Here is a 21,538-nt window from a genome sequence, read left to right as displayed (position 1 = left end):
TTTAAAAATCCAGCCAACAAACAAACCAAACCCAAAAACCACAACCAAAAACAGCCAACCAAAAAAAACCCCAAAACCAAAAAACACCCATACAAAAACCCAGACTGTTTTGGATTTTGAGTTTCAGTGGTTTTTTTTCACTATGGTGAAAATTCTTGTTTTAAGACAGCTTATAGTAGCTTCTCTGTGCCTCCCTACTTCTGGCAAATTTGGAAAATTGAAGCCTTGTTCTACATCCATTATGTTCTTAAGTTTACGCTGTAGAAGTTGTAGGCATTGGAGCATCTGAAACTTGGACCATTTTTTGTTTTAAGTGTGTGTTTTAAGAAAGTTTTAGTCGTGTTTTTAGTGCCATTTGTGTCCAGAAAAATCACAGAATCACAGGCTCTGCTGAATTGTGCATCTGTATATCTCTTTAAATGTGTGTTTTGAAGCTTAATTTGCCTCTGCGTAGTTAAAATCTTGATGTTTACCCAAACTGAGTTTTTAGTGAGGCCACTTCACCTCCAGAGCCTGGGAAGCATTTGCTGAAGCAGTGATGTAACTGAATCCAAGAAAACTCACTAACGACTTCAGTGTTGTTAAGCAGGGCTTCTGTATTACGGCGCCGGGCAGCACGAGGGATGGCTCCTTCCATCCGTGCTCCAAGGGGCTAGCAAAACACATCAGTCCCTGTACACAAAAATCATACATATCCCTCAGATTTCCTGAGAAGGGCAGTCTTATGGTGATGAGTTCCCAGCGTTCATAGTCTTCCTCAGCTGTCCTCTAGTTGAATCCTCCTTCTGGAGCACAAGCCCGGGCCCCTTTTCTGATGCAACCTTTTGTAACAAGCAGTTGTGTACTAGAGGTGTCTCCTTGATGGCTGGAGCTTTGTCTCCTTGATGTCAGGCAAGATGTTACCTATTTATCAGCTTTGCTCAGCAAATAGCTAAAGCCATCCTTGCAGGGGAAGAAAAACTCAGGAAAGATGCGAGTAAAGTTTTTCTGTATCTTAGTCAGGGATTGTCAGGGGTTGAACTCTTTCAGTATCGTGAGGGCTCAATAAGCCCTGATAAAATAGATTGGAAAATTAGAGGATGGGGGGGATTTTAAAGAAAAGCCCCCTTGGGTGCGTATTAGTGCATTGGGAGGAAATTGGGGGCCCACTGGGGGGTTGGTAAATAAGAAGACCCTGAGCAAATATTGTAACCAATGGAGGCCCCTTTATGTACTGGTTGATGGGGAAAATGGCCTTTTAACGGAACTTTGAAAGATAACACTTTGTTGCAACTCATGTTGTTTCTACACCGAAAAGGAATGTGGAATCAGCCCAGCGTCCCAGGATCCTATGGTTCTGGTGACAGAAAGACATAAAAATAAGCAAGAAGAGAAATTAAAATGATGGTGTTCGGTATGTAGCACTGGACAGAGAGGTTTCAAAATTGGCTTGCAGAATGAAAGGCTGGAGGATTATTTGCTTCCGACCGAAAAAGAAGGTGATAGGGAGGAGACTGTGGCGCTGTAGGGGGCGAAGAACCAGAGGCAGGGGTCAGAGAAGAGATTGTAAAAAACCTCAGGACCTTGACTGGGAGGATGTGGATGCGATGTTGGATGTGGTGTTTTAGTGAGTCGGAGAAACAGATGCTTGTGAGGGCAGCTAGAGCTCAAGTACAGGCTCTAACCTTGGCTGGGACTCTGCTGGAACAGCGGATAATCACGTTCCAGTTACCAATCCCGGCTGGGACCCCAACCAAACAGGAGCCAGGAATTGATTAGTGCGGTATTGCTGGAGAGTGCTTGGCGAGTATATCGGAATAGAGACAGTCAGAAAGAGAGAATAATGGGCAAAACACTTGCTGGTGCTACAGCAGCTGCTTTGCGCAGGGCAGGAGGTCAGAAACCCCTCTGAATAAGGCTGAGAGTTGTAAGAAGTGGTGCAAGTGCCCCCACCTAGAGGCAGTCAACCCCTCTTAAAGGAACAGTGTGCTTGTTGTAAGCAAATGGGGCATTGGAAAAGGAATGGCCGAGACTCGGCAAATCAGTGACAGCTGCCAACATGGAAGAAGATTGACTGGGACCAGGGGAATCCTCCCTAGCGGAACCCTTGGTAAAAGTTCAGCTAGGGAAAGAAGAGAAACCTGTAGAATTTTTAATAGGTACACGTGCCACATTTTCAGTGTTAAATCAGACTTTATTACCTGTGAGTAGGCAAACTGTTAATATTATGGGAGCAACTGGGCAGGTTGAGAAGGCTTTCTTTCGGAAACCATTAAAATTCAAAATTGGGAAAAGTGTAGGGGTTCATCAATTCCTCTGCCTGCCTGAAGCCCCTAAACCACTTTTGAGAAGGAACTTCCTAGAGCAATTGAATGTCAAAATAAATGTTAACAATGGAGAAATTGAATTTACAGTACCAAAGGAAAACCACACTGAAATCTTAACTTTGGCCCTCACTGTACCCCAGATTAGAGAAGAAGAAATTGTACAAGAAATAAAAGACCAGGTATACCCAGGAGTATGGGCCTTGGGAATACCTGGAAAGGCTAAAAATGCAGAATTGGTTGTTGTTAAACTGAAAGAAAGAGCATGACCCGTCAGGGTAAAACAATATCCTTTGAAATTGGCAGACAGACAAGGAGTGCAAAGTATTATAGGCGAATTTATAAAATTTGGGTTATTAACTGAATGCTCCTCAGAGTATAACACTCCTATTCTGCCTGTCAAGAAGCCTGAGGGTTGGTACAAGACCTGCGGGCAATAAATCAGAGAGCTGAAGATTTCCAGCCGGTAGTGGCAAAACCCATACACCTTATTGACTAGTTTAAAAGAAACCTATGAATGGTTCACAGTATTAGGTCTGAAAGATGCATTCTTTTGCCTCACCTTGGCCCCCGAAAGCCGCAATTTCTTTGGATCTTCTCCTCAAAACCATGTTTTCACTGACTGATTTGTTCTTGCCCATCTCTTAGTCTAACCAAGCAAGACGCTCTGGTGGTACTTTCCGGGGCAGGATGTTTCCCTTTCACCAGTCTGGCGGTTTTCTTCTTGTTCAAAGGAACAGTCACTAGTAAGGTGTGCATTGCTGATAGACCACATGGTCCGGCGGATGAAGCAGACCCTGAATCTTGGGAAAAAAAACAGGACTGGGGTCTGGAAAAACAGGACCAAGCTTTGAGAAAGGAACTCTTGCTGACAGTCCCCTTGGTCCATCAGACAAAACAAGAGGCCCTGAATCTTGGGAAAAACAAGGCTGAAAGAACTCAAGGTTTGGAAATCCTGTGAGAATTTTGTGAAAAACGAGGCCGAAAACCAAAGCCAAACACCAGGGCCAGACTGGGGAAAGAAAAGGAAAGAAAACCTCCATCACTAAAGAGAGAAAAAGAAGGAAAAACGCTTTCTTCGCTTGCCGTACGTGAGCTGCGCGGGGCGGCCCCGTCTGCAGGCGCCCCCTCTGGAGGCCGGGCGGGCCAGAGCTGCCCACGCTGCCGTGCGCTCCGGCTGCAGCAGCGGCCCTTGGGGAGAGCCAAAGCTTTCCGAGGGGGCTGCTCTGCGCCGGGTTTGGTCAAAAGCTCTCTGGCCGTCAGCCGCCGGAGGCATCCAGGTCTGCGGGACTCGTCCCCGTCGCACATGGCTGCTTGCCGGCCACGGCTGAGACCGGGTTGGCTCTTCCACCCCCAAACAGGCGCATACTGCCTGTAGCGGTGATCTTCCCCGGTGTTCGTGTTTTGGGCAGGACCTGGAGGCAAACGGCTGTGGAGAGCAGGGTGGCAGTGAACTTCCCAAAGAGGCCGTCATGCCACGCTTGTTCTTTTCCTGCTGGCTGTGAGCAGGCAGCGCTCGGAGGCAGGCGCCGCTGCCTGCCACGGGGCCTGCGCGCCCTCGTTCAGCAGGGGTCAGTCAGGGGAGTCTGATCCCGGCTTCTGCCTCCCCTCCTGCTTGGAAACCCCCCATGTTGCTGACACCCCCACCTCCAACCCCTCGAGAGACCACCATGCCCCACACCCAGAAACGGCGGCTCTGTGACATCAGCCCCAGGGCCAAGGACACCTCAGGCAGCGTGACTGCTGCGGGCAGTACGTCGGCGGCTGCGCTGGAGGCAACAAGACCTCGTTCTTGCAGCTGACACGTGCCGCCGGCAGCGATGAAATTGCTCGCCCTCCTCGTCCTGCTGGCCGTGTGCCGGCCTGCGCACGGCATGTGGGCCAGCTGTGGGTAAGTGGGCCGAGGCTCTGGGAGGGAGCTCGGGCAGCCCTTCCTGGGCTTCACTGGAGGGGGCCCGCCTGTGCCCCGTGGCCACCCCACAGCTTCCCGAACCCCCTGTGGGAGCCTCAGCTCCTTTCCAGCACCCAGGCCGCTGGCACAACCCATCTACGGGGCTGAAGCGGACAGAGGGCTGGAGGCACAGCCACGGGGTTCCCTGGCCCTGCCGTCCATGCAGCCCCTCGGGGGGAGGGAAGACGGCTGACCTTCAGCCTCAACAGCAGCACAGCCGTCCAGCAGCACACTCATGAGTTTCTTCTTACAGCGGGACCTGCGGGCTCCGGCCCATGGCGGCTCACTATGGCATGTCACGTGTCGTGGGTGGTACGGGTGCCCAGCCAGGGGCCTGGCCTTGGATCGTCAGCATCCAGAACCCCTGGAAAACGGGCACGGGCCACGTGTGCGGAGGGTCCCTCATCAGCCCGCAGTGGGTCCTCACAGCAGCCCACTGCTTCGTCGGGGCCAGGTAAGGAGGACCAGGGAAGGGGGCTATCCCCACAGCACCAGCAGGTGCCCTGTCCGCAGCACCACGAGCTCCTGCCATCCCGGTGCCTTGCAGTGCGCTCGGTGCCGGGGCACTGGCGAGCCCAACTGAGAGACTGCTCCGCAGAAGGCTGGGCTCGTGCCACCGCTTCCTAGCAGCCTCCAGTTCCATGTTCCTGGTGCCCAAGGTGTGCTGGGGCACTGGCACCCTCCGCAGCGCTGCTTTCCTCCCTGCCTTGGGAAGCAGAAGGCAGGGAACTGGGGGGCTGCTGCAGCACGGGGCTCCGCTCCCTCTGAGCCCTCTCTCCACCTGCCTTCCAGGAATGTGACCATGTGGCGCGTGGTGATCGGGGCCACCCACTTGGCTCAGCCAGGCCCTGAGACCCAAGTGCGCAACATTCAGCGGCTGGTGGTTCACGAACACTACCGTAACGGCACGGAGAGGAATGACATCGCCTTGCTGGAACTGGACCAGCCTGTCCAGTGCGGCTACTACGTACAGCTCGCCTGCGTGCCGGACACCTCGCTGAGAGTGTCAGGGCTGACGAACTGCTATGTCAGCGGTTGGGGTGCCACCATGGCAAGATGTGAGTTCCCAAACAGTGCTCGTGTCCCGAGGGCAAGCTCGGCACGCTGGGGAGGTGGGCTGGGCTTATGGCAGCAGCGGCGGCAAAAGCCAGAGTCGGGCTGTGGGGACGTACGGCCACGGAGAGAGGGCCCCAAGCCGTTAGCCAAGGCGAGACGGAAGGGCAAGCCCGGCACAAGGCCTCTGCAGGGGCAAAGGCAAGCCCTAGGGAAGGGCTTCAGCCAGACAGGGGAGGAGAACTGGGAACAGAAGGGCTGCTGCCGGATAACTCCTTTCTGTGCTCACAGCTGGAGGATCGACCGCTGTCCTGCAGGAAGCCCAGGTCCGCCTCATCGATGTCAAGCTCTGCAACAGCAGCCAGTGGTACAGAGGGGCCATCCACCCCCACAACGTGTGTGCCGGCTATCCGCGGGGCGGCATCGACACCTGCCAGGTAGGAGCGTGCTCCACGCCAGCCCCCAGCAGCACAGGCAGCCCTGTCGCCAGCGCCCAAACGTCCCCCGGCGCGGGCTGCGCCCGGCAAGTCGCCCTCCCGCCGCTGGGTCCCCACCGCTGTCGGGGCTCGCCTCCCTTCCCCATCTGCAGGCCCTTGCCCAGCGCCCGCCTTGTCCCAGAGCCCCGGCACTCTGCCCAGAAAGGCCACCCAGTGCTCTTGCCCCAGCCCAGAGCTCCGGATCCGAGTCCTGGCACGATCCCACCTCCACGATCCACTGGGGCAGAGAGGAGAGAGCGCCTGACCTTGCAGGCCCACCAGCCCCTCCTGGACAAGGCCCTGCAGGCTCCAGCACCTGAGCAGAGCCTTTCTGGGCAGTGGGTACGGCTCTGGCAGGTGCCGGGAGAGAGAAGGAGCCCGCCACAGTGCTCCCGGGGCCACCCAACAACACCGGAACCCTCTCTCTCTCCTCCGCTCCGCTGCAGGGTGACAGCGGTGGTCCTCTTGTCTGCCAAGACAACCACGCTGACTACTTCTGGCTCGTGGGGGTGACCAGCTGGGGGAAAGGCTGCGCCAGAGCCAAGCGGCCCGGAGTCTACACCTCCACGCAGCACTTCTACGATTGGATCCTGGCACAGATGGGACTGCGCCCAGCAGGAACGGCTGCTCCAACGCCACAGCCAGTCTTCACCTCAACCCCCGTGCAGAGGCCAAGGCCAATCCCAACCCAGTCGGGCAGGTTTAGGCCCTGTCAGTTTCCACGGCAGAAGCTGCTGGAATTCTTTAACCTGCTGCAGGAGCTCCTGCAGGTCCTAAGGGGGATCAAGGCTTGAGCAGCAGGAGGAACAGGAGCCAGTGCAGCCTGCAGGGTAGCACCACCCTTTCCTCCTGGGGCAATGCCTGCTGAGATGCAAAGGCAGCCTCAGTGCCAGAGGCCTGCTCTGTCCTGCCCATGCTCCTCTCTGGGCACGCACTTGCTGCGCTCGACTTAGTTCTTGAAATAAAGTCACCAGTTGTCACAGCTGACCACGCTTCAGTCCAGTTCAGTCTCCTGTGCAAGGCAAGGACTTCCACGGCAGGCCCCTGTGGCAGGAGGCTGCGGGCAGACAAGTCGGGCCCAAAGGGGAAGCGTCACACCAAAGGGCTGAAACTGTGCCTGGACAGAGGGGAGGGTGCTGGGAGCCCCCATGGGGTGGAGAAGACGGGCCCCCGAGGCTCACAAGAGGACAGGAGACAACGACGTGCCACGCAGACAGCCGTGGGGGCACGCGTTAAGGCACGCAAGCCCATGCTTAGGGCCTGGCTGGGGTGGTTTGACCCTGCTTAGGTGGCAGGTGCCCACCGAAGCCGCTCTATCGCTCTCCCTGTCCTCAACATTTAAAACATGCCATCACATTAGCTATTGCGGTACGAACGGCCGCCTGAATCGGGGCTAGATGCTCTTCCTTTGCGACATGCTTAATCATGTCTGCGATACTTGACCCCACTGGCAGTGATCGTAAGATTTCTTTGGTTGCCGAATTACACTGCTGACGTAAACGATCTGCAACAACCGGGCCTTTCGCTTCCGCAGGCAGGGTCGAGGAATCGACCGCTGCCTGGAGGCGATCCACAAATTGTGTAAAACTCTCACTCTCATTTTGCTTTATCATGGACCATGGCGATGGCTTGACAATAACTCTAGAGGCCGTGCGAATGGCTTCTCTGGCCGCACGAGTAGTTGTCAGAACTTCGTGGGCCCGCAGGCCCTGGGCCTGCGCCTGGGGGGTAATCATTGTTGGGTCTGTACCTATCAGCCGCTGCAGGCTGGAGCCATGGAGCGGGTGATCCGCCCCGGTTACTTGGGCTAGTTTCCTCGCACAGTTGTCCTCCCATTCTTGTTTAAAAACGATCAGCCCTGCCCCATCAAAGATCAATCTACAAGTTTGTTTTATGTCGAACGGGAGCATATCGTCTCCCCCGAAAACGCCATCTATGAGGGTGGAGACCATGGCAGAATTAAGCCCTTTATCCGCCATTGCCTTAACAATCGCTTGTATATCCTTAGGGTTTACTGGCGAGTGGACCCTCTGCCCCCCGTCCGGCACCCGGACCGGGAACGCTAGCGTTCCTAATTTTCCTCCAATTAGTAAGAAGAATTTTTTCCCTTCGCGATCACTCTTTACTTTGGATGGGGATGTTTTGGCATTCAACTGCAGCTACTCTCATTTCTTCTTCCTCTGAGTTTGAATCAGTTACGAGCCGCTCGTCCCAGCTAGTGTCTGACCCGGAGTCGGAGCTCGACTGACTGGTTACTTCCGGTTTGCAGTGCCTTTTTGTCAGGCTTCGGCCCCGCCCACTTCCCTTGCAGGCGGGCCGTTCCCTCCCTCTAGGCTCGCCCCTCCCTCTGCTCGGCGGGGTGTTTGCCCTATAAGGGCATTCTTTCCAGCGACCGCCCTGATTGGCTTTCTGCCCGTCACTCACGCCCCCCTCCTCTTTCCAGTCGCCCCCAGCCCCCTCTTCCCCTGTCGTTCTCCTCCCCCTCCCTATTGTGTGCGCTTGTTAGTGCTAGCGCTTCTTCCCCGTTCCCGCCATGGGCATCTTCACCTCGTCCTCCCCGCTTTGCTCGGCGCCATCTTGGGGCGCGTAGGGCGGTGCTTTAGCCCAGACTTCATTAGACCCCGATCTCTCCGTGGCGCCTCTGGCCTCTTCGGCTAGTCTACCCCAGAAGGATTTAGCTCGTTCTTGTCCCTCAGTAAGCGGGTCGGGGTTTGGGGATTGAGGGGACGTGTCGCCCTCTTGCAGATTTTTAGGCTTAGCAGAACAGTCATCGTCTGGGGGGTGCAAAGTCTGTGTGGCTGCCCCAACTCCCAATTTTGGGGTGGCCCACAAACAGTTCTTTGCTGCCCTCCAGGTCTCCTGCTCTTGTATGGCCTTCTGCAGGGCTTTTACAACTTTCCCCCACGACTTAAGATTTTTCCCTCGACCCGAAGACATCGTCTCCTCAGCTAACGCTTTAGTACATTTATCCCACACTTCAGGGTGGAGAATATCCACCGGCTGGTCAATGACCCCAATTTGCAAAAGCCTCGCAACCACGAGGGTAAAATCTTTAGGTTTACAATCAACACCCCACTGCTTATGTAATTGTGATACGACCTTCACAAGGGCTTCCATCCTCCTTGTTGGTCCGGGAGCGTCCTCCCCGCCGGGCTGGCCCTGCCGCTCTGGCCGCCGTTCACCCGATTCCAGGCGAGTGTTCCTGGGTTTCGGCACCACTTGTTGCCTTTGATGGCGTGGCGACCTGGCTCAGGAACGGCACGGCGGCCTTCCCCGGGCCGCTCGGGCCATTAGCTCGCTGACACCAATGTGGTCGACGGCAAATGGCGTTTATTGCTGGGTGATGCGGCGTTATATAGCTTAGGTTTATGACCTCATTTCCATCTGCTTACATTATAAACCAGGCACTATTGGCTATCGGGAGGGGGGGCCCTATGTTTCCGTACAGCGCGATATCTTCCGGCCGCCAGACCCTAACTATCTACAGTTGTTCGTGCCAGCACTCAAACGTCACGCCGTCATCCCAGCAGGGTCTTTGTGAAGCCAGAGCGGTGTGCAGCAGGGCGGTGGATATAGATTCACAAGCTCTTACGGGACCCAGGAGAAAGTTTCGCCTGCAGTTGGGTCTGAAGGAGGGAATGGCACACTGCTAGAGCTTGGATCGCAGTGTTTCTGCAGCGGGAAGGAGGGGAAAAGCGGTGGAACATCTATCAGAACTCAAGGGTGCTTTCTGAAATACAGCTACAAGCACTATTTATTTCATCTCCTTTCATCCCCAGAGGAGAAAGACAAACTTTACCTCTGCTTATCGTTGCTTTAATTGTTAAGAAACTCGAAGGCTGGCTGTGATCTCCCACATGTCAGTGAGAAAACATGATGAAAAATAGGAAGAAAAAGGGAAGGGAATAATGTTGGCTGAGCAGCTGACTCGGCTACCGTGCAGAACTTACCAGCACATCTGCCTTATCCCATCATTATTATTGTGGTGGCTTGCCATGCCATCTAGCAGGGACTCGGGGAACTGCCAGTCCCGGGGAAGAGGTGACAAGGCAACACAAAAGCAATACAAGGCAAAACGTTCTGGAATAGATATTTACCAAGAATAAACATGAACATTTTCATTTTTCAGAGAAAACCGTTTCGGAATGAAGAGCATCTTCTACAAAGAATACCCTTTGCCTTTAATTGTGTAATTCAGACCGAGCCCTTTCACAGGTTCACCACACATGGTGTACGACAATATTTTTCTTCTACTTTCAAATGTCTCACGTTTGCTCATTTTTTTCTAATATTAAGAAAGAAAATCTGCAGCTGGCTTTCCATACATCATCAGGCATTACTATTTCACCTTCTTTGTACTCCTTTTCTTAATCCCTTCTCCGATTTTTTGTCTGATGCTTCTTTGGGTTGAACGCCCCATGCTTCCAGACCAGCACCGAGACTGCACTCCCAGTGGTTTGTGAACATCACCAGTGACCACACCAACTACACCACCACCTCTCTAATGTAGTTGCACTTTACTCCTTACTGGCACGCAAAAGAGGCTTGTTAGGCTTTTCCTTTTTTGACGGGCTAACGTGCCATTTTTTAAGTTAAAGTCATTTCCCATCCAAGAAATTACTCATCCCCACCAGACAGACCAAACCAAAACAGCACCTTAAGGCAAACTTCATCACTTCATCTTCCTCCTTGAAGACTGTATTTTATACTGCGTGGACAAAATCGTACTTCTGGTCTCTTTCTAAGCATCGCCTGAAGCAGGAAAGTTGAATGGCAAATATTTTATTTGTTTTTAGTATAAAGCTACAGCCGTTCTATCACTTGGCCACACAGGCAAAGCCTTTCCCAACCTGGACATATACCAGTAGTATGTTTGCCCCAAGGAACTCGTAAAAGGACACGAGGATGCCCCTACTGCTGCCCCTCTGCCTCTCGCTGGGAGCCCAAGTCTCGGGCATTCTATAGCCATCGATAACTTTGACATTTCCCTCTCCCTCTTCCTCAATTTCTACTCTGTCTATCTGCCCTCTCTAGCATGAATGCCTTACACTCCACACCCTTCTCCCACAGGCCTTTTCTCCTCACTTTAGTTGTTGTCTTTGGCTTTCTCTCTTGCAGCACGCAGCAGATCCTCCCAACATGTGGTTACGATCCCTCTGCAAACAGAAGCGCTTTGGCTGCATCCTCCCCATTGCAGCTCTCAGGATCACCACCACAGATAGCTCAGGGAAAAAATGGGGACAAGCCACGACCTGCTGTTGACTCCACCCCTGTGCTTCCTCCAGACCCCTCATCCAGCAGAATGGCCTGAGGGGAAAACAAGGACACAGGCCCTGGCTAAAAGACCCAGCACACGACTCCAGCCTCCCCCAGCCCTGCTCTTGGCCATGGACCTATTTCTTCTCGTCCCCCTGTCAACAGAGGGGCGTCAGTCCCTAAAGTGTGCCTCAAGGGTGACGTCTTGCTGCCTGGCGGAGCCCCTCTCTGCAGGCACATCGCTTGCCTATCGTCTGCCCCCAGGCACGGGACGAGGAGGGGGCTGGGGCCCACGGCCCATGAGGGGAGGTGGAGGGCGGTCCCTGGGCCCAAGGGGCAGCCTTTCCCTGGGGCATGTTGGAGCGAGCCCCAGGAAAGGGGCCCTCAGCCCTCACCACCACCCTCCTCCTTCTCCTGTCCTTGGGCACCTTTCAGGCCATGGGCCCCCCATGCCTAAGCCCACCATATTTGGCCACACCCATCAGCCAGCGTCACAACTGACATCACCATGGCCACACTTGACGTCACAATGGCCACCTCACTGCCTCCTGTTCCGGGCCCTATAAAGACAGGGGCCCCTGCAGCTGGCCCACACTTCGCTGCCAGCCCTCGGACGCCAAGCATGCTTGGAAGGAAGGGGAGCTGGAGCGGCGAGGCGGATGGCTGCCCACCTTGCCATGGGACGCCACAGAGCGGCTTCCCGCAACCCCAGAGGAAGAAGCAGAGGCAGCGGAGGAGGAACAACAACAACAAAATCACCCCTCCTGCCGTCAGCGCCAGCGACATCGATTCCCTGGTTGAGGCCATGCAGCGCCTGTCCATAGGCCCACCAGGGAACGGCGTGGAGCCCAGACAGGCCTCCCTGCCAGGGAGCAGCCGGAGCGGCGAGGCGGGTGGCTGCCCACCTTCACGTGGGACAGCACAGAGACGGTTCCCGCAATGGCCAGAGAGGAAGACACCTCTCAGGAGCCTGAAGAAGGACAATCGGCAGAGGAGGAGGAGGAGAAGGAGGAACACCACCACCTCTCATGCCACGAGAGCCGTCGCCCGTGCTCACACAAGCATCATCGTCCAGTGCACCGCAGTGGGCACACAGGGGAACAGCGTGGGGCCCCGGCATGTCTATCTGCTGAAGGCATGGTACGAGGCCCAGGTATGGCAGCCCACCAAAGGACGACGCTGGAGCCATGGAGGTAGATCCACCTCCAGAAGAACCATGGCAGTGGGTGCACCTGCCACAGCCATCACCTGGCAGTACCCCAGCCACCCGGGCTCCTTTGCATGACATGCTGCCAACAGCGTCGCAGGAGCGCCCGGACGGCTCCCCACCAGCGGCCCAGCCTCTGCCCCTTCACCACGGGACGACAAACGACGACAAAAGAATAAAAGTGCTTTCAGCCTCTCTTATTTGGCACTTTGGTGACTGCATCTACACTCCTGTCACCCGTCCTCGTCTCTGTCATCAAGTAAGGGGCTCTTTTGGGAAACTTGACGTTTCCATGCCCACCTTCGTGCTTTGGCGGTGCCTTACATCCTGGGGCTTTTAGGCTGTTACATCACCAATTTGATACTAGGTGGGTTTTTTTTTAACAGACTAAAAGTATCCTAATGAAGGCACTGAACACTACGAATTGCTTGTTTCCAAATTATCAGTCTCACTTCAGCGTCAGGTAAAATTATGGGGGTCATTCTGGGAGTTACTGAAAAACACTTGAGAGACAAGGCACTCGTTGGCCATAGCCAAAATGGGTTCACAAGGGCAAAGCCCTGTTTAACTGAACACAAACGCTAGGCACTTCCACAGGCTCACCTGCCACCTCTCCCACCAATAAACAGTACTTTTGTTAATTGTCAAGGGTTGCGTGGGCCCTTCTTTCCCATCCCCCATCACCGCCCCTTGTGAAGAGGTGCCATCTCTTCTGCACCGAGCCCCAAAGGCAGAGCGGAGAGGCCCTGGCTCCCATCAAGCTGCTCCCTTCCCCACGTGGCAAGGGACACCCACAACCTTGCCGAAGGTGGCCTGATTACTAAACCAAAACACTCATCCTGTCTGAGGAACAGTGATATTCCACAAAAGAGCTGTACCAAGGTCCTGACATGGCCATGTTCCTGCAGCTCTGATTTGGGAGATCCCCTTGGTTTTGCATCGCCTGCTAGGTTTTCCTAGGGCTCTCAATCCCAGGGAGTTTCCTCAGGCAAAGTCCCGACCCCAGGGGAGAGTCCCCGACTGCAGCCCTGCTGCTCCCAGGAGGACCGGCTCCAGTCGGCCTCCGGTGAGGCCGCATGTGTACCCGAGTGATACAAAAAGTGAAGGGAAAAAAGGACTCAAAAGCAGCGTGGCCTTTTCCGTCACTCCGATTTACAGCAGAGCGAGCAGCTTGTATTTTAACACCTCTGAAGGAATCCCTAACAAGGGCTGCTTCAGAACACTGCTTCAGGGCTCCCGAGACTCGGGCAGATCGGATTAAACGCTCAGAGCTGCCAACACAGAATAGGGAAATGAAGAGGCTATTCTAGAAAGTCCTGTTTGTGTAAGGGCAAAAAAATCCAGCTCTTTCATGATTATCACAACTGTGAGGTTCACTTTAGAAAAAGATGGGAATGAAGGAAAATAACCTGCCTAGGTTGAGGTATCACAGAACCACAGAATGCCAGGGGTTGGAAGGGACCTCAAAAGATCACCTAGTCCAACCCCCCTGCCAGAGCAGGACCACCTAGAGCAGGTCACACAGGAACATGTCCAGGCGGGTTTGAATGTCTCCAGGGAAGGAGACCCCACAACCTCTCTGGGCAGCCTGTTCCAGTGCTCCGCCACCCTCACAGTGAAAAAGTTCCACCTTATGTTAATGTGGAACCTTTTAATATGGAAGCTATAGCATGATCAGTTCATGAATGACCAGGGATTACTCTGTCCAGAGAGGGCAGGAAAGATCCCAGGAGCAGGGTGAATTTTACTGCAGAGGAAACAGCATCAACACCCTGGCAGCGTGAAGGCTACAGGAGACTACTGAGAAGATTGCAGGCCCCAGTTCTCTGTGGGACCATTATCCTGCAAGGGGCTTTGCTGTGGCAAGGCGACGGCAAACCAAACACGGCCACTTCAGCACTCGAACTACAGCGTCACCATCCCAAGGGGCTCAAGTCCGCAAGACTCAGACAGACTCAGCTGAGAAAAGAGTGAGTCCAAATGAAATGGATCTCCAGCAGGCAGAGCTCCATGGCCTGAGCACAGCACTATGCTGTAAGCTCGACTGACTGAACCTCTATTTTTCTACACAAATGCTAGTGATCTCCATGAAGAGAAAGCTGGTTTAGGCAGTTCTCCTCCAGAGCCCTTACACTGGTAAAGCCAAACAAAGAGGAGGGCCCTTCTGCAGACAGCCACAGCAAGCGGAGAGGAAAACACTTGTTAAACCCATCTGGAAACCCATTCCAGCAGAAAACAGAATCCTTACTGGACTGCTGGCAAAACTCCCCACATCTCCAGGCTGGGGGACATCAGCAACATGTCCGCACCTCTGACGTGTGGGGTCCACAACAAAGATGGTTTCCGTTCTGTGGAACCCTCTCAGCTTAACCCATCGGCAGGAGCTGGCTCATCCTGGGACTCGGTACCCCTCAGGCACGCGACCTGCAGTCCAGAAGTGCCCCTGAACAGCCCTCGATGGCCTGCATTAACACACCAGCACGTGCTTGAGACGGCAACACTGCCAAGTCATCTCTGATTTGCAGCACATACAGAGGACCCAATTGCGCAAATTGAGCCTCGCTTCTGCTGAAACTTCCCTTACAGACACCTCCTTTTCTGTGTTCACAGACTGTAGCAAAGACCTGTTCTAGTGCAAAGGCTCAAACCCGGCCTACGATGAAGAAGCCATTTAGACAAGCCCAGTTTTCTTTCCTCACTGCTCTCTTGCTTCCCAGAAATCAATCAGGATCAGAAGCTCTGTATGAAGACTGCATAACAAAGCCAACTGCAGGTGCCTTTACCTGGTACTATTTTTGTCAGGCACCGTTCTAGGAAGAAACCAGCTTTTCCTACGTGCTTTGCTACAGCCTCGTTACCTTTGAAGATGGCGCTTCTTACCTCTGCTACCCCAATGCAGCCTCACAGCCCAGCCAAATCACACTGCAGGGAGGAAACCTTCACCGTACAGAGATGGGCACGCTACAGGAACACGTTACTCTCAAAGAACAGGCTCTTCCAACCCCTCTTCCTTTTGCTTGCCAAAGTTCAGAGTGTGCTAGAAAACAACAGCAGCAAAGCAGCGTTCCCTCTCACATCTGCCAGAGCCCATTATAACAGCCATTCAACATTAAGTCTAACTCCAGGCTGAAGCCCAGAATAAGAAATACATCTTAAAAACTGCCGGGAACAGGAAGGGCTTAAGTGGCAAGAGCAGAGAACATTGATGGAAGCCCCATCACGCAAGTACCTGATCACAGACTAACTGCACCGTTGCCTGAGTAAGCAACGTTCTCCACTGACGTGCAGCCACCGGCATCCGGAAAATGGCTCCGGGTCTCTTTTTTATTAGCGCTGAGCACACGGGTTGGAATTGGAGCTGAGGAAGAAACACACAGGCAGTCGGTCTGGTTTCATTTAAGTGCATTAAGACAAGTCCAGGTCACATTTATGAGGAATCACAGCAGGTCCCACCCGTCCCTGCAGACCCCAACACCGCTCCTCTGCAGCCTCCCTAGGAGCAATAACCATCACACAAGAAACCTTCCTTAAAAATAAGGCCCACAGCCTGCTCTTTCAACGAGGTGCACAGAGCACAAGCTTGGGAACAACCTCTGCTTTAACTACGCCTACCTCTGCCATCTGCTTAAGGAGATCAGCTCCTAAATGATCCCTAGCCCTAAAGACACGGATCTCCCCTAGGACAATGCTAGGTAAATACCAGAGCACGGGGATACCTGGTCAGGCCAGTTAAGCTGATGGGGTGAAGGGCTAGAAAGAGAAAAATAAGATGAGGGAAAAGCCTGAGGAGCCAAGAGAGAAAGAAAGGTGCAGGGAAAAGCCCAGAGAGACAGAGAAATCAAGAAAAATAGGGACAGGGAGTCTTGCAGAGAGATGAAGGAAGAAAAAGTAGGGTCGGGGAGCAGCACAGAGGGATAGGGAAGAGGGTGGGAAGAAGGAAGACGGGACAGAGAAAGACGGGGACAGGGAATAGGACTTACAGACAGAGCGAAAAAGAGGACAGTGAACAGGACAGAGAAAATAAGGACTAAGAAATAAAGAGAGGCAGGAAGAGGGAGCAGGGCAGAGAAAGAAAAATAAGGGCAGGGAGAAGGAGAGAGATGGAGAAATAATCTGGGGTAGGCACCAGAACAGAGAGCGAGTGAAAAAGCAATAGGGTCAGGGAGCAGGACAGAGGGACAAAGCAAGAAACAATGGGACAGGGAGCAAGACAAAGTGACAGACAAGAAAAACAACAGAGAGAAAGACAAGGGAGTTTGAGCCTCACCGAGGGATGGAGAAAGAACAAGAGGGATCAGGAGCCCTGTGGAGAGATGAGGAAGAAAAAAAAAAAAAGAAAGGGGGTCAGGGAGCAGCAGAGAGGGGCAGCATGAGTAAGAGATGGACAGGAAGAAGGACAGGGACAGTGGGATACAGAATGAAAAAAACCCACCCAGAGACAGTGAGCAGGACAGAGGGAGAGAGAGAGAAAGAGAAGGAAGGTCAAAGAAAGTGTAGCCCCCGATGAGCAGCAACAGTAACAACAGTAACAACAGACAAGGAGAAGGCTGAGGTTCTCAGCAACTTTTCTGCCACAGTTTTCACTGGCAACCCCTCTCCTCACAGCTCTCAAGCTAATGGCCCACAAGACAGCCACCAGGGAGACCAAGTCCCTCCCACAGTAAGTGAAGACAAGGTTCGTGACCGTCTGAGGAACCTGAACATACACAAGTCCACGGGACCTGACGAGATGCATCCCAGAACCCTGAGGGAATTGGCTGATGCAGTTGCCAAGCCACTCTCCGTGATATTTGAAAAGTCACGGCAGTCAGGTGAAGTCCCTGGTGACTGGAGAAAGGGAAACATGACGCCCATTTTGACAAAGGGTAGAAAGGAGGACCCTGGGAACTACCGACCTGTCAGCCTCCCCTCTGTGCCCGGGAAGATCATGGAACAGATCCTCCGAGAAGCTATGCTGAGGCCCATGGAGGACAGGGAGGTGATTCAAGACAGCCAGCGTGGCTTCGCCAGGGGCAAGTCCTGCCTGACCAACCCAGTGGCTTTCTACAACGGAGTGACTGCATCAGTGGGCAAGGGAAGAGCTACGGGTGTCGTCTGTCTGGACTTGTGCGAGGCCTTTGACACAGTCCCCCCCAACATCCTTCACCCTACGTTGGGCAGATACAGATTCGATGGGTGGACGGTTCAGTGGATAAGGAATTGGCTGGATGGACGCATCCAGAGAGTAGTGGCCAATGGCTCAATGTCCAGATGGAAAACGGTGACAAGTGGTGTCCCTCAGGGGTCTGTACCGGGACCAGTGTTGTTTAATGTCTTCATCAATGATATTGACAGTGGCACTGAGTGCACCCTCAGCAAGTTTGCAGATGACACCGAGCCGGGTGGTGCAGTCGATATGCCAGAGGGACGGGAGGCCATCCAGAGGGGCCTGGACAGGCTGGAGAGGTGGGCCCAGGCGAACCTCAGGAGGTTCAACAAGGCCAAGGGCAGGGTCCTGCACCTGGGCCGAGGCAACTGCTGCTATCAACACAGGCTGGGAGAAGACAGGCCAGAGAGCAGCCCTGTGGAACAGGACTTGGGGTGCTGGTGGATGAGAAGCTGGACGTGAGCCACCAGGGCGCAACTGCAGCCCAGAGGGCCAATCGCACCCCAGGCTGCATCAAAAGCAGTGTGGCCAGCAGATCGAGAGAGGGGATTCTGCCCCTCTGCTCTGCCCTGGGGAGACCTCACCTGCAGGGCTGCGTCCAGCTCGGGAGCCCCCAGCACAAGAAGGACGTGGACCTGTCGGAGCGTGTCCAGAGGAGGGCCACGAAAATGATCAGGGGGCTGGAGCACCTCTCCTATGAAGACAGGCTGAGAGAGTTGGGGTTGTTCAGCCTGGGGAAGACAAGGCTCTGGGAGGACCTTATACCTGCAAGGGGCCTAGAAGGCGGCAGGAGAAGAACAATTCACAAGCGTTTGTCGCGATAGGACAAGGGTAATGGTTTTGAGCTAGAAAAGGGTAGATTTAGGTTGGACATTAGGAAAAAGTTCTTTAATATGAGGGTGGTGGATCACTGGGACAGGTTGCCCAGAGAGGGAGTGGAAGCCCCATCCCTGGAGACATCCAAGGTCAGGCTTGACGGGGCTCTGAGCAACCTGACCTCGTTCGAGATGTCCCTGCTTGTTGTAGGGGGGTTGGACTAGATGGCCTTTAGAGGTCCCTTCCAGCCCAACACATTCTATGATTCTGTGAAGGGGAGAGAGAAAGAGGAGGACAGGGGTAGGATTGGGACTTACAGGCAGAGAGAGAAAAAGCAGCTCAGGCAAGAAGCCAGAGAGATTGTGAACAAGGAGGGATGCAGATTGGGACAAAGAGGCAGCAACCGAAAAAACAGCCGTGCGCTGCAGGACAGAGACACAGGAAGGAAAAAAGCCGGGCAGGGAGCAGGACAGATGGAGAGCAAGAAAAACCAAAGGGGCAGGTAGAATAGCAGAACAAGAGAGGGGCTTGGAAACCAGAGAGGGATGAACAGGGAGCAGGGTACAAGAATAGACAGAAGAAGAAAGGTACAGGGAAGAAAAACAGTGACGTCAGTGATGGAAGGTGGGAAGGCACAGGCACAGGGAGGGACCTGCACGCAGAAGAAGGGTGACACAGCCCCAAGGGCCCAGGACTCACTGCAGCTCCCGCTCTTGGTGCTGCTGGGAGGATTTTACTGTTCAGACACTTCTGTCTCTGCCTCTCTCAGCTCTTACAATACGAAGCTTCCTAGATACACAGCCTCACATGCGCACACACACACACACACACTCCACGGCTGTACCGTGCTTTGGCTACGCACACAGACCCCGCGGTGCATGTTGGTGACCAGCTCTGCTGAGGACTACTCACAGGGACCCTTCCTCACGCCGAGAGGCCCGCTGTCTCTTGTCTGCAGCTGGGGGCAGCTTGCAGCCGGATCCCCTTCGTGTCCTTCTCCGGCTGCTTTTCCTTTTGCCCATCTCCTCAGCTTCAGCCTGAGCTGGATGCAGCTGACGACATCCCCAGGGCAGGAACAGACAACCGAGCCCCTGGCACGGCCTCTGGCAGAGGGAAAGAACCCTGACTGTCACAGCCGGCCCCAGGCCGGAGCCCCTCCTGCTGCAGCAGCTCCTGCTGCAGCAGCTCCTGCAGACCCCGCTCCTTCCCCGCACGGCTGCTGAAGGCCCCTGGGTTAACAGAGCCCTGGGCCTGCCCGAGGCCCCGCTCGCCGCTGCCAGGACAGGCCGTGGGGCAGCCTGGGGCTGCGGGACAGGCCTCAGGGGAGGGGCTGGGGACGGGGCAGCTGCAGGGGGGGAGCGGGGCTGGGGCGGCTCAGGGGGGCTCTGGGAGTCGGGGTGCCCAGTGCCTGTGATGGGGGGTCTGTCTCCCTTCTCCTTCCCCTTCCCAGCTCTCAGGTCACCCCTGGGCATGCCCCAGCCGGCCCGACTCCGACTCCGGCTTGGAGCTCCCACCCACCACCCCCGGGCAGCCAGCGGGCAGGAGACACCCCCTCGCCCGCCCAAGGGCCTCGCTCCTCTCAGGGGCAGCCCCAGCACTCACCTCAGCTGGGCCACGGCTGGAGCAGAGCCTGCACCTCCCGGCACCAACATGGACGCCCGGCAGCCCCTGCCCCAGAACTACAGCTCCCGGCATGCTCCGGGAACCAACATGGCCACCGGCAGCTCCTGCCCCAGACCTGCAACTCCCAATATGCTCCGGGAACAAACATGGCCGCCCGGCAGCCCCTACCCTAGGACTACAGCTCCCAGCATGCCCCGGCGCCCCTTGCCTGCTGCCTGCCCCTGCGCAGGCCGAGAGCAGGGCGGGAAACAGCCCCCAGAGCCTGAGGGCCAGCGGGAGGGGAGGTGTGGGGCAGGGCGGCAGAGAGGGACCGAGCAGCGATGGCCTCCGGGCTGGGGGAGCAGGGGGAGCACGAGGGGCCGGGGCAGGCAGGGAGGAGGCTAGAAAAGATGGAGACGAGGAGGCAGAGTGAGGAAGAGGAAGAGAAGCGGCACAACAGGCTTCAGGGCAGAAAGGGAACAGCTGGAAACCAGGGAGCCAGAGCCTGAGAGAAAGGGAGAAAGACCAAAAATACCGGCTGTGGGCACTGCTGCCATTGCTTGAGCCCTGCCCAGGAGCTGCACGGCCAGGAGCCTCAAAATAGGGGCGGCCTGTGAAAGCCCTTGCCCCGGGCCCGCTCCTGCACATGTCTCATGGAAGTCGTGTGTGGTTCTGTTATTTCGATAGCAGCATCAGAGGGAGCGGACAGAGTGATACTTACACTGCTCTTTCTTTGAGACCCCAGAAGTTTCCAGCGATACCAAAGGCTTTCCTTGCCCAGATTCTGAGGGACTGGAACAACTAGAATGTTTTCATGGCTTCTCATGAGCCCTGAACTGCACCTGATACGAGAGATAACTACTCTCACTCATGTGGTCTGCGCTGCTGTTGTCATCTTCTTTCCTACCCTCCTTTTTCTTTCCTACCCTCCTTCTGCTTTCTGTTGTAACAGACTGTAGCTGAGCTGACCAGGAGTGATCATTTGCCAACTTCCATGGACAAAAAGACAACTTGGAAACTGCTGTCCTGAGCAGACCAGCATTGTCTCGAGCCAGCCCGAAGCGGGAGTGTCTGAAGCTGCCGTTCCTTAGCACTCCAACCCAATTCAAGAGTGTGACCATCTTTCTCCTTTGCAGTTGCCTGGGACACCTCGTGACCCAGTGCAGGTTCTTGTCGGTCTTGCTGGTGCTGGCCCTGTGTTTTGGGCGGGGGGCGGCCCTGGCAGCAGAACCGCGGTGGTGTTCAGTTGGTATTTGCCAGTTCAGCTCCCTGATCCGGTTCACCACGATCCTCGAAGAGTGCCGCTGTTGGAGGAAGAGAGGAGAAACGCAGAGTTAGGGACAGGGAGGGGGGGCTGGCGTGCTGCCGACGTAGGGGTGCTTGAGCGGTCACGGCTGCAGCCCGCAGAGCCTGTCCTGCGTGTCATTTTCTCAGATGGCCGTGCGTGGGGGTGAGAACAGAAACAGGCTGCATGTTCTGTCCTGACTGCTCTTTTCTCTTTCCTTCTGTGTACTTGGGTTTTGTTCCCACTCAGCCTTTCCAGATCACAACAATAGCAGTTGCAGCAGTTCCCAGTCACCACAGATAATTTTTTTTTCTCTCAGAAGAATCATCACTGCCATTTATGTAGATACTCCTTTTCTCCTTAGCTGGAAAAGAGGTTAAACGGAATAGCACTAAGAACAGATTTCAGGTATTTTATTTTTTCCATATTTTGTATCTCTTATT

The 21,538-nt window shown here is 54.7% G+C and overlaps 1 protein-coding gene across 1 annotated transcript; it reads left to right on the top strand.

Annotated features, from left to right (window-relative positions):
• The first annotated feature begins 4,529 nt into the window (after window positions 1-4,529).
• Window positions 4,530-6,643, top strand: LOC147412637 (acrosin-like). Its single transcript, XM_086481121.1, has 4 exons — window positions 4,530-4,708; window positions 5,047-5,312; window positions 5,599-5,744; window positions 6,230-6,643. The coding sequence occupies exons 1-4, from the start codon at window positions 4,530-4,532 to the stop codon at window positions 6,575-6,577; spliced, it is 939 nt and encodes a 312-aa protein (XP_086337247.1). The 3' UTR covers window positions 6,578-6,643.
• Window positions 6,644-21,538: the final 14,895 nt, after the last annotated feature.

The sequence above is a fragment of the Leptosomus discolor genome, unplaced genomic scaffold, assembly GCF_034619465.1.
Source record: "Leptosomus discolor isolate bLepDis1 unplaced genomic scaffold, bLepDis1.hap2 HAP2_SCAFFOLD_45, whole genome shotgun sequence".
Lineage (NCBI taxonomy): Eukaryota > Metazoa > Chordata > Aves > Leptosomiformes > Leptosomidae > Leptosomus > Leptosomus discolor.
The sequence above is the reverse complement of the archived record's forward strand: the minus strand, read 5'-3'. Positions and strand labels throughout refer to the sequence as shown.

Bases quoted from the DNA above. Each gene is read 5' to 3' on its own strand.
- LOC147412637 (XM_086481121.1), top strand. From the start codon at position 4,530: ATGGCGGCTCACTATGGCATGTCACGTGTCGTGGGTGGTACGGGTGCC. The intron at 5,313-5,598 runs GTGAGTTCCCAA...CTGTGCTCACAG, and splicing joins GGGTGCCACCATGGCAAGAT to CTGGAGGATCGACCGCTGTC. The intron at 5,745-6,229 runs GTAGGAGCGTGC...GCTCCGCTGCAG, and splicing joins GCGGCATCGACACCTGCCAG to GGTGACAGCGGTGGTCCTCT.